Genomic DNA, 12,943 nt, shown 5'->3' with positions numbered 1-12,943 from the left:
AAAAACAATGAAACAAACAAATAAATAAAATTAGATGGAACTGAGTTGCTTTTTTTCCCCCCACAAATTCTGGAAAGTATTTTAGTACCCAAAACCATGCAGAGGACCTTGGCTTTTATGTAAGTGGTTAAACGTACATATACATTTTCATCTTTCAAACCCCCATCTGTAAAGTTACCAGGTGAATATTGAGAAAACAAACCAAAATCAAACAAAACAAAGCAAAATAAAGGTTGTGAATACTTTATCAAAGATCTAAATCCAAAGCCTAATGCAATGCAGTTCCAAAACCTGACCTTCCAGCTTCTCTTTGCATATAGGAAAGTCCTAACACCCGAATCCATAGTAGTTCTCCAAAGGGGTACTTTCATGGTGAATGTAGTCCAATATCAGTGTCATCAGAGTATGTATCTCCAGAGCTTATTCCCCAAAGCCCCTGAGTATTTCTTCTGATACAGTTTTATACCAGAACTCACACCATTACTATATAAAAAATGATAAAGCAGCATCTGGAAAGCTAAAATGTTGTAAAAAACTTAAATTAAATTTTATTCCTCAGGCTTAGAACACAGAATTATTCAAGTTAAACTCACTTCCCACACCTGAAAACTGAAATATGATAGCACAGGGCAGTTGCAAACAGAGGCAAAATTTAAATTTTGCACATAGGTAGAATCAGACAGAAAATGCCATGTAACTTTGAGGACGCTAGATTTTGATAAATTTCAAAGAGCAAAGGATAGATTCCTCTTTGCGATAATTCGTAATTTGTGGGTTTCAAAATTCCAATCTATCTGCAATATATAAATATGGTCATGTCTGGAGGATAGGACCATTATGCTTAGCAACAACAGCAAAATATAATCTAAACAATTTTAGAGAAAAAAAAAACCAAGAAAATTGAAGAAAATTAGTTTATTTGGGAAAATACCAAAATAATTAAACTTGCGTATTATATGTTTAGCTAGCAGTTGCTTCACTGTTGAAAGTTTTATGAAATTCTCTCACGATAATATAATATTTTATTCAAATGTATGGAACTATATATTTATAAGCTAATAGAATTAGAAAATCAGATAGCGCCTGCAAGCCTTTACACAATAGAACGCTTTGCAGTGCGCAAAGCATTTTTACAGATGCTTATTGATCCCCACACAAGCCCGGGAGAGAGGCAGAAGTCTTTACCATCTCTACTTTGCAGTTTGGGACCCTGAAGCTCAGAGACTTTGAGGTACGTTTCCAAGGATAGTAACTGTGAAGCTGCTATATTTTTGCCTTCAGTCTTATACATTTTGCCATAGATCCCAAACAGGTAAGAGCTAAGCAGTCAGTGAGACAGGGACAATCTGAACGTGTGTAAGGAATAAAGGTCAGCCGATCCAAAGTCTGTAAGAATTACTCAAATTGGAGTATCATCTTTTCAGATTACATTGCTACCGTGTGAGGTGCATACAAATAAGCAAATGAAACCGACGTCTAAACCAACCAGCAAAATGTCCAACAGCTAATTTTAGGTATCGGAATGATCCAAACCGCGGAGTTCAAAGTACGAAAGCAAAAAGACTGGAAAAAATAATCGAGTTTTCCAATGTTTTATGTAGGATAAGGTGTGTGACTATTTTTTTTAAATTAAACCTTTCCCTGACATATCAGACTATCTGAGTATATCTTACTGAAACCATTCATTCTATCGATTAAAAACAAACAAACAAACACAACAAGGGCGGGGGTTCTTTTGTGAAAATAAAGGAGGGCAGGCAGGACAGAGACAGTGGTCTCTGTCTTCAGAGCAGTGCACAAGTGGTGCACAGAAATTGCATACATTAGAGAGCAAGCAGCAAGTCCCCATGTTCCATCGATTTCGTATGGAGAAAAGAAGTGGGGAGGGCAAAGGAAAATGGTGCATACAAGTCCATGGTGGCGGGACCCGGTATACTGGATAAACCTCATGGCATTTGAACACAACACGATGCTAATAAGATCTTGCACAGTAACAGAGTGTGGGTCTCAAGAGTCCACACAGAGAAGTGGAAAACGAGGTCCTGATTACCTGCACAATCTTCATGTCTCAGCATACCACCCCTAGTCCTAAGTGATTTGGACCCTTTGGGTTTAGTTTTGCCTTTGAAAAGAAATCACAAGATATTGAAACAAACTTCATTGTTTGGCTTCATTCAGGTATTCTTAAATTAAACAGTACCACAGACTTTATTGAGCAATTGAAAATATACACAAGGAACAATAGCTTTTTCTCTGTATATATTTTTTTTTAATTTGACTCTCTTCTGATTAAATGACCCCGTTTCGATCATGAAAAGGGCACTTGTTTCTACAGTAGCTGTGGCCAGCTTGCTCAGTTCCAAGTACTGTTTCCATGTGTCTTCCTTGCCATTGCTGAGGTTGTATCTCCACTTGCTCAGGAAGCAAATTCTAGAAGGTTTGCCAGAATTAACCCCCTAAGTTGTTCTTTCAGATTCTATTTCTCCATAGAGTTCGGCTAACTTTTTAAATTCGGGTCCCCAGTCTCCAAGGTAGTGATAATCCTGGTCTGACTGTGTGGTTGCTGAATCCAGTGAGCTGATGGAGCCAGCCTCCGATCTCTGACCTTCATAGGCATAAGTCTGAAGAGAGTCATAAGGGGGGACGCTGGGGTCTAGGTCGGCCTCTGCCAGTTTTTGCTTAATAAATTCCTGAACATCTATACTTTCTAGGGTGGACAATGTCTGGTGTCTGGGGGTGAGTTTCACTTCGGGTCGAATATCTCTCCGATACTTGAGCTCCTCGGCGGCAGAAGGATTCCTCAAGGCTGTGATGTCAAAGGCCTCCGTGTCTTCCTCCCCGCCCCCCTCGTCATCATAGGTGACCACATTCTCTCGCACGTCCTCCTCTGAAATGATCAGGGGCTCTTTTTTGCTGCGTCTCAGGGTGATAAAAAGTACTACGATTGCTGAAGAAAAATGGAAAGAGGATGAAGAGTTAGAAGAAAGGAAGGAAATTCTTGTAGACTTGACATCAGCAATGTCACCAACTACATTTCGTTTAGGCGTGCATTGTAACACAACCCTGATCCCCGACTCTCTGGAAAACATTTGAAGTGTTTGTTTGTTTGTTTGTTTTGTTTTTTTATCATCTCAAGGAATGTAAAAAATAAAATAAAAATATCCCTTTAAAGCATTGAGAATCACTGATCTTCTCTAGAAAAACGTAACATTCACATGTGTTACGTGTTTAGGATTCTTAGTTCACTGTGGGCTAACCATCTGGTCTTCACACTGAGGGAAACAGAGGGGGAAAGAGCAAAACAGAATTTTGGCTGGAAGAATAATGGTGTATGTTGTTCTATCTATGGATTCTTAATCCTTCTAGGTATATACACTAAAGGAAAGATTTTTCAGTTTCTGTTAAATGGGAAGAGGGAACCCCTACCTTAAACCCTTGACTTTTGATGCTTTGTAGGAAATCAAAGCAGGAATATTTTACATGGTTGATCTCTCTTGTCCATTACCCTTTACAATATCATCAGACATTCATAACTGCATCTATCTATCAAGCTGTACAAGATGTTAGTTTATTTGTACCTAATTTTTATTTCACACGAATTTTTCACATTGCCCATTTTTTTTATATAACTTTGTAATTTAATCCTCATGGCAAACTGTGGGTTTCCTCAAGGAAACTGAGGCTCAAGAGAAATTACATGGATGACTAAGATCCAAGTCTAAGATCACACAAGTGACTGGCGGAAGCACCTAGACTGTAATCTGAGATTTCTCACACCAAAGGGGATGAGTTTCCATTACCTATCCCATTTTGTTTTTAAAAAAAAAAACACAGAACGGGGAACTGAGTGACCAGTTGGGCATGTGGATTATTATCAATAATGCCACAACCATTAGATGAAATGATGTAAATGGGTCTTGGGCACTTTCCTTTGGCTGTTTCTCAGTATTTTCACATCTTTCTATTTGATGATAGGAAGCCATTACTAAAGAGAAAGAATTACTCCACTTCTATTTTGTGCTATTAGATCCAATATTCTTTACTTCTGCTCTACAGAATGTTCTCGGTCAGCTGGTATTCTAGGTTTTATGATAGCAGTTACTATGTTCATTGTTATTAACATTCTTTAAAGTATAATAATCAAAGAAGTACATTCAAATGGCATGTAGGACACGTATATGTGTGTACATAATGTACATATATGTATATACATAGATAAATATATATATAGAAACAATTTTTATGTATAGCATGTGACATACTTATGCTATATATTCACATACACACCGAATATACACCTACAGACATATATATATTTATTTCAAATTCATATTTATTTTTTAGTGTTTATTTGTTTATTTTGAGAGAGAGAGAGAGAGAGCACAAGCAGGAGAGGGGCAGGGAAAAAGAGAATCCCAAGCAATCTCCATGCTGTCAGCAAGATCATGACCTGAGCTGAAATCAACAGTCTGATGCTTAACTCACTAAGCCACCCAGGCACCCTGAAATTCACAATTCTATACCGTATTTTACCTGGCAGCCTTAATGATATGTATCTTGTAAAACAAACAAACACCAGGTTAGCTATCCTCTGATAAAGAACATAGCCAGTACCCCAGAAGTTGACCTTTCCCTTATACTTCTAAAAAGTTACTTCTACTCTTACTTTATCATTACTGTTTCCTTGTTTCTCTTTATAATTCCACCCATTTTTTATGGATATCCCTAAATAATACAATAAATGAGATTTGTCTTTTTCTCAACTAGATATTATAGTGTGCATGAGCTTTTAAGATGACAATAGAAAGAGGAAAAGAAACAGATTTTCAAGCCATAAGTGCAAAGGATAATTGTGTGAGAGAAGTTCACTATATATGGAAAGAGATGGTTACAGTGTACTGGAGAATCTAATTTTTCAGAGAAAAGGCAAGGAGTGCCTCTAGGAATGAGGGAAAAAAAAAGACAGAGCACCTATATAAAGGGTCAGAAAATCATGTTGAGAAGTCCGGAATAAAAGGATACTGACTAGGTAATGGCAGAACACAATGGGGGGAGATTACGGCACACATGGGGAAGCGATGAGTGGCTGTGTTTGGAATGCAATGCTTAGAGAAAGCTGGGAATGAAAAGCTGATAGTACATGTGACCCTGCTTCACAAATGTCATGCTATTTAAAAATAGTTTCCCAAATATGCTGCTTATACTTGAGAGACATTATCTAATATAGCACTTTATTTCTGGGGGAGGAAAAAAACAGACTTTTGCTGAATTCAGCGAATATGCATCTAATACCTTCCTATTTATTTTAGTGTAAATCCCATTTAGAGCTTTCTAATTCAGGGCCCCATCCTCAAGTAACTTACTTCATTCCATTCAGAGGTGTAGATTTATCATCCAATATATATGTTCAGTTCATCTTTATGATTAAGTAAAGGGGGTTGTTCTAACTTAAATCATCTATTTCTACAGACTGCCTAGTTTATTCTAGTAAAATGTCTTACCGTTGTTAATAAATCAAGTTACTTTTCTTTATGTTAAAATGGTTGGTTGTTGATTTCAAGGGAATTTATGTGCATGTATAACAGGGAGAATGTGATCAGCAGTCTTAGCAAATTGTGGATGTAATTTGCGTTCTTCACCAATATTAGTGCCATATCAGCCTAATGAAATATAGGAGATCATGCTGGGTTTATTATTATACTTGGTTACATTTGCTTATTTTCCCAAATTAAAAAAAATATTTGTGACATATTTTGATTCAAAATATAGATAATAATTAAGTTTGAACTTTGAGAGGGACAGAGAGTGGGAACAGGGGTTGGGGCAGAGAAAGGGAAGAGAACAGAAGATCCAAAGCAAGCTTTGTGCTGAGAGCAGAGAGCCTGATATTGGACTCAAACTCATGAACTGTGAGATCATGACCTGAGCAGAAGCCAGATGCTTAACCAACTGAGCCACCCAGGTGCCTTGGAAAGGACATTATTCTAATGATTATTTTATTCTGGGCTAGTATATTTCATTTTCTTCTCTTTCAGTTTGATCGGGAATTTTAAATCCATTGTATTCTTTTTATTTAAGAAAATTAAAATGAATTATTGAGTTTTACTAATTTATTTTAGTTAGGGAGGAATTAAAATTTGGGGAAACATTTTTATATTTCCTTTCTCACATCATTCACTCATTCATTTATTCATTTATTTATATACGATCCCAAAGCACTTGGAGTTCTAAAGGGGTCTGAGTTTTCATAAGTTGAACTGTCACACAGCTTGCATTTGAATACATTCCATACTGACTCCCAACATATTCCCCCAAAATATTTTTCAGAGCAGATTTTATTACCCATAAATATCACTTCATTCTTGTTTATATGATCATATGTTGGTGCTAAGTTTGGTAGAAAGGAGGTGGCCCAAGTTAGGAAGATTACTTTTTATTAGCTGTTGGGCTATTGGTCATACCAGTTAGTGGCACTTCTTTTTTTCTCTTTAAAAGTTTATTTATTTATTTTGATATAGAGAGCATGTGAGGGGAAGAGAGAGAAGGAGAGAGAGAGAATCCCAAGTAGAGTTCGCAATGTCAGCACAGAGCCCAATGGGGGGCACGAACGCATGAACGGTGAGATCACAGCCTGAGCCAAAATCAAGAGCCTGAAACTCAACTGACTGAGCCAGCCAGGTGCCCCCACACTTGTCAAGGAAACTTATTTTTTTCAAACCAAGAGGATCCCACACAGTTAAGTAAGATATCACAGGTGACAAACTGGTTGGCATTTAGCTCCTCACCACCTCCGCATTTCTCTCCTAATCCCTCACTCTCCTCACATCAAATCTACCCTGATTCTCATTTATCAGGAAATTTATATCCAAGAGTAGGAATAGTCCAGCTGCTGGACTCATCTAAGTCACTTGGAATCCCAAGTAGAGTTTGCAATGTCAGCGCAGAGCCCAATGGGGGGCACGAACGCATGAACGGTGAGATCACAGCCTGAGCCAAAATCAAGAGCCTGAAACTCAACTGACTGAGCCAGCCAGGTGCCCCTACACTTGTCAAGGAAACTTATTTTTTTCAAACCAAGAGGATCCCACACAGTTAAGTAAGATATCACAGGTGACAAACTGGTTGGCATTTAGCTCCTCACCACCTCCGCATTTCTCTCCTAATCCCTCACTCTCCTCACATCAAATCTACCCTGATTCTCATTTATCAGGAAATTTATATCCAAGAGTAGGAATAGTCCAGCTGCTGGACTCATCTAAGTCACTTGCTTTTATGTAATGTGTGGGCTTATAGGTTGATGCCAGAGGTCTGATTCAGAGCCTGATTGAAAGGTTTGTTGTGTCCCAAGTGTGATTGAGGTTTGCTCTACCACCTGCTCTGGCTCTGGACCCTCTCACATGTGATGGGATGAGGTTGGGAAAGAAATGTCAGATCCCTGGAAGGGAAAGAGAACTCCAGGTATCCCTTCCTGTAGAACTAAATTCTGAGTGCATCATAAAGGGTCACTCTAAATTCTCTCCCATTCATCCTATTTAAAAATGATCTTAAACAGTAATCTTGACGGAACATAACCTAACTGAAAAATTGCACGTATACCATTCCAAGTAGAGTTTCATTGGTTTTCAAGCACCAATTTCAGATAATTGATATACATTTAGGTGGAGTCTGACCATACTGCAAAATACTGAATCATATTTATCCTATACAAAAATGTAAATTTTATAGAACTCTAAAGTTCTTTTCTAATTGATGCTTTATTATTATAGATTTGTATATAGAAACAAGAGTCTGTAAAGATTACCCGAGATCATATGGTTAATTAGTGGCAAAACCAGGACTGTGTTTATACAAGTAATGTCCACAAACAGCTAATAACTAAAACATATTTCACTATTAATATATTAATTTCATCATTTGTATAGCTGTTAGTTTTTAACATTATTTCAGAATTATAAAAAAAAAGTTCTAAAATAAAGTTTCACTACCTCTGGTATAGCTGATATTTTCCTTGAAAATTAAAAGTTCATACATTAGCCAACATTATTTCAAAACTAAAAATGACTACATTCTAAGTCTCTTGACTAAGTATCTTCTGAATAACAATAAAAACCCTTAAAATCTCATGAAAATTAAAATTACATTATAAATAATAGTTGCTTACACCAAACTTAAGAAATTATTCTGCAACCTTGGGATAAAACTGTAAAAACACTTTTGAATTTTAATAAAAAATGAAGGAGTAAACATATTAAATAACACCTTTGTTCCATTAGTCCTGAGGGAGAGCATAAAATTTAGAATGCTCTCTTATTTACCCCAGAGGAGAAACGACATTTTCATAAAGTCAATTAAAGGAAAGTATTGTTTCATGAAAAAATAAAATGTTATTCTACATAATATACCTTACATTTGCCTGTATATTAACATTTTCAATTACCTTTTTAAGCCTTTACCTTAGCATACAAAGATGGTTTTATGGTAATAAGTGAAAACAAAGGCAAAGATAATGTGACTCTATAATCATAATAGATAATGATCTATCTTTCAGAATAAGGACTTTGGAGGAAATTATACTAAAGTTACTGGGTTCTATTCTTTGTGGTTTAGGTTAGGAACCATAGAGGAATCAATATTTGTTTTTATTTTATTTTCCATTTTGGCTTTGTGTGTTTTTGTTTCAATTATCAAATGCAAAAAAAAAAAGCAATACATAAATGTCTTTAGCAAATAGCAGTTGTGACCAATCAATATATAAGTAAGTAAAATTGAGAAAGCCTGGTTTTCCTGTTTTTCTTTTCTACCACGCATCTAGTGTAAGACTATACTACAGTGAAACACTTCCACGGCGGTGCAATGAACCTCCATGCTCCCTGTTGCTAAGTGCGATTGGTAGACTTAGCTACAAAATTTATTTAATATCTGAGCAGCTTTTGATACTGTTGGATGGTCTGTGCTTTTCGATATGTTATTTTTTCCTTTGACCTTGATGACATTATACTTTGCACTTATTCCTCCTTCTTCTCTGAACGTCCCTTCCCTCTGTACTGCTATCACATCCTTCTTGACACTGGGACCACACGTGAGCTCGTCACAGCTCCGCCTAGTTTATTATCTCTCTCTCTTTATAGTCTCCTGCTGTAGTGACCTCAACAACATGCACTTCTGATCCTCAGCTCAGTGAGGATCAGCAACCACATTCAGCAAGAGATGAAAAGTCTTCTTTGAACCTCTTCTAACTCAGACAACATCTATCTAATCTATCCAAGATCGCTTTTTTGTCAGCTCTTTTATTTTTAGCCCTTGGAAACTTGTTTCAAGAAAACTACACCTGAGTGGCTCAGTCCGTTGAGCATCCGACTCTCGATTTTGGTTCAGGTCATGCTCTCACTGTATGTGAGTTTGAGCCGCACATCGGGTTCCACAATGATGGTGGGGAGCCTGCTTGGGATATTCTCTCTCTCTCTCTCTCTCTCTCTCTCTCTCTCTGCCTCTTGCACTCTCTCTCTCAAAATAAATAAATAAACTTAAATTTAAAAAAAATAAAATAAAAAATACACTATGTCATAAGCATTAGATATTAGCTCACTGACATGAAATTCTCCATGTGGCAGTTTTGAAATGAATCGTAGGCACTTCCATTAATCATTCTGTTAAGATTTTGATAAAAAATGTTCACCCGGGGATCTGCATCATATTATCCAAGATCACTTTTGATTTCACCTAAAACATCTTGATATTATCTACTACTCTTCACCTGCGCTCTAACTATGCTAGTCCAAAGGGGGCTGAGCAAGACAGCCGCACTGTTGTCCTAATTGCTTTGCCTACATGCTCTCACGCCATCATGAGACTTGTTCTCTACTTCCTTTATACTCATCGTTTCCAAATACGCATGTTATGAATGGATTATCTTGCTTGAAATGTCTCTTGACACGCCGAGAACAAAACCCACCATCTACCATGTTCAATGGAGACCCAAACTGTCTCACAGCTGCCTAACCATGCATTCCACTTCCCAGCCTCATTCTGCCTTGCTCTTCACTCCTTCCATACTAGTGATTTATCTTTAACCTCAAAAACAAAACAAGGAACACTCCTTGCAAAACAAAACAAAACATCTGTCTCCACAAAACATATAGTTTTGTTTTTTTTTTTTAATTTTGCCCCACGTGTACACAGTACTGAAAAAATGAGCAAAAGATAAAGATGCTAAGAGAAAGGAAGAAGGGAGTGGACATGCTGGGAAAATAAATATCTACCCTCTGAACAAAACAGAACGATTCTTTATGTCTACTTCTCGGATTTGTGGTCTTGTTGAAATAGCGATTCTAAAGAGGTTACAGTAATAGCTTCAAGTGTGGCTGTGATTAGACTTAGACTATTAAAATGATAATATATATATATATAATTAGAGGAAGTATCTTATTTTTTATTAAAATGAAATGTAATGCAAATCTCAACTAAAAATCCTATTAAACTTAATAAAATGTAATATAGTTAACGCCAAAATGATTCAGACTTTGTACTTTAAAATTCAGCTAACATTGATGATTAAGTAATATCTTAGGCTAATAGAAGTTTCCACAAGAAATCTATTTTTATACGGCGTTGAGATTCATCTGAGAATCATGTCACTTATATTCTTTGAAATAAATTGTAAAAGCTCCTTCAATGTGGTATTTAGAATTTTTAATATCAATTATTTCCCAAATAGATCCTTTCCAAAAAGATTTCTCTCTGAACCTATCTTTCCTTCTGACATTTCAACTCTTTCACTCACATTTCAATCCAAGTCTCTCTCCATCAGCTCGGGTATTGAGAAAGTTAATTAAAAGGAAGTCTGTGCAGCTATACTTTGTGGTCCAAATTTTGGGTTCCTAATTTTTAAGTCCCGTCCAAGTGATTTTCTTTGTCTCTCCTTTCTAATGCACTGCTGGCCACCATACGGTACATTAGGAATCGCCATCATACAACATTAGGAGTTGGGTGACCTTACCTAGGAGAATGACAACACACAGCAGAATAGCGATTAAGGCTCCTGTACTCAAGCCAGCCGAGGACAGGAACGCTTCCGCATGGCAGGTCCGCACGCGCCCATCTCTCTCGCATGCACAAACCCTGACGGTGAGGGTACTGCTGCTGCTGAGAGAGGGGATTCCACCATCAGAGATCATAATGGGGAGATAATACACATCCTGAATAGTTCGACTAAATCTCCTCCGCCTTGTCAGAATGCTGGCTGTGTTATCTATGACAGACATAAGCAAAACAAAATGTACTTAGTAAAGCCGCCGGTCAAGATTCACATTTCCTTTAATGGATAAAATGGGTATTTTTTTTTAATTTAGTTTATGAAATGGACAAAGGAACAGGAAGGGGCGATCCGTGAAGAGTGACTAAGCTATGTTCTTAAATTGAGATACCGAGCTGGAAAATCAATTGAGCCAAAATTTAAAGAGAAGGGAAAGAGAGGAAGACAGGGGAATGAAGAAGCAATCATGTTGGACATGGACATGAAGGCAAAAAGACTTAAAAGAATACAGATTCAAGCCAATGGGTCCTAACTTTGAAACGAGACAGTGGTCCCCACGCCAAACCCGGTGACTCAACACAGGCATTAGCAAACTATTCAGATGATGTTAATGTACAAAAAAGCCCAAGGACCACTGGTACAGATAATATATTTGTGGAGAGACCAGATCAATTAATAAACTTTTTCAGATTTAGTTGTGATGTGAAGCACTCTTGTTATATAGTAGGCACACCATGGAAAGTTAATGATGAATAAAATAGTTAATTCTACTTTTTATGTGCTTTCAAAATTCTATCTATTATATTAATTGCTTGCATAGTCACTCTGGATTATAGATTATAGAGGGAAGATGTTAAGTGTCTTAAGTTTTAGGAAAAATCATTTTTACTGTATATAATAATCAAAAAATAGAGAAACCGAGTCCCAGAGGATAAATTGCCCAAAGTTATAGAGCTAGTAAATAATCAGGATACAACCCCAATACATTCCCAAACCACAACATCACACTGCCTTTTTACCAATTCACCTCCAATCACACTGATGTTCTCAAGTGCACATAGTATATGGTTATCTTAGTACTGTTATTCTTCAGTCCAACAAGTTTGTTGGTCTAAAGACCCTTCTGGCATACACTTAGATGTGCTGTGCAGACCCCCTGCACGGAATAAGTAGCTGCCCTACTTGCACGTTATCGCCTGGCCCTGTGTTGCATCCTTCTGGAGCAGCATATCATCAGTGACTCATTGCTTCAAGGTTCTAAAGGTGGAGCCACTTCCATTGAATGTAGACACAGTGAAAGGCAGGTTTAGTTCCAGAGCTTTACTATTGGGCCAACTACGAGGCATTAAATTTGCACGGAAGCTCAATGTCTCACGCTGCTCAACCTGCTTCCTTCCACTGCCTCACAGACGCTGATCCCAACTGCACACTGCAGTAAACAGTCTGCCCTCTAAACTCCAGGTCAGAGCTTTCTTCCAGAGAATCTAACCTGCAAGTACACCTACAGGTTAATTACTAATTAATTAATTTTAGTTAATTCACTAAAAAGTAAGTGACTCATTAGACAATTACACTTAGGGATTCGTTTATCTTTTTGTTTTTTTAATTCTGGAAATTGAAATGCTATTACCTAGGAGTATGTTTAAGATAGCCATGATAAAATACCGTACAGTTATATTTTCTTGATTTCATATTGCCAAATTAATGCAGTAGAAAGATAACACATTTTTCAAATATTCAATGTAATAAAACACATGAATTATATGGTTTTGTAATCATATGCACATATGATCATTTATGTGCACACATATACATAACTGAAGGTTTGTTAAAGAGCACACATAACCCAATGACAAATTAGAAAAGATTTTCTTACCCAGTGGAAAAGAAAAAAAATATTGATTGTCTATT

The 12,943-nt window shown here is 37.0% G+C and overlaps 1 protein-coding gene across 5 annotated transcripts in view; it reads right to left on the bottom strand.

Moving 5' to 3' along the window:
- Positions 1-523: 523 nt before the first annotated feature.
- The window catches only part of CDH18 (cadherin 18), a 1,036,719-nt gene continuing 1,024,299 nt past the window's right edge, over positions 524-12,943 (bottom strand). For 2 of the 5 annotated variants that reach the window (XM_043600783.1, XM_043600789.1), the window contains 2 exons: positions 10,997-11,248; positions 524-2,947 (listed from right to left, as the gene is read on the bottom strand). In XM_043600783.1, the coding sequence (XP_043456718.1) occupies positions 2,457-2,947; positions 10,997-11,248 (743 nt within the window). In that variant the 3' untranslated portion in view covers positions 524-2,456. The remainder of the gene's footprint in view (positions 2,948-10,996; positions 11,249-12,943) is intronic. The other 3 variants (XM_043600792.1, XM_043600798.1, XM_043600791.1) reach the window with 3 other exon arrangements.

This window comes from Prionailurus bengalensis, chromosome A1 (assembly GCF_016509475.1).
Source record: "Prionailurus bengalensis isolate Pbe53 chromosome A1, Fcat_Pben_1.1_paternal_pri, whole genome shotgun sequence".
NCBI lineage: Eukaryota > Metazoa > Chordata > Mammalia > Carnivora > Felidae > Prionailurus > Prionailurus bengalensis.
Note: the sequence above shows the minus strand (reverse complement) of the source record. Positions and strands in the feature narration are given on the sequence as shown.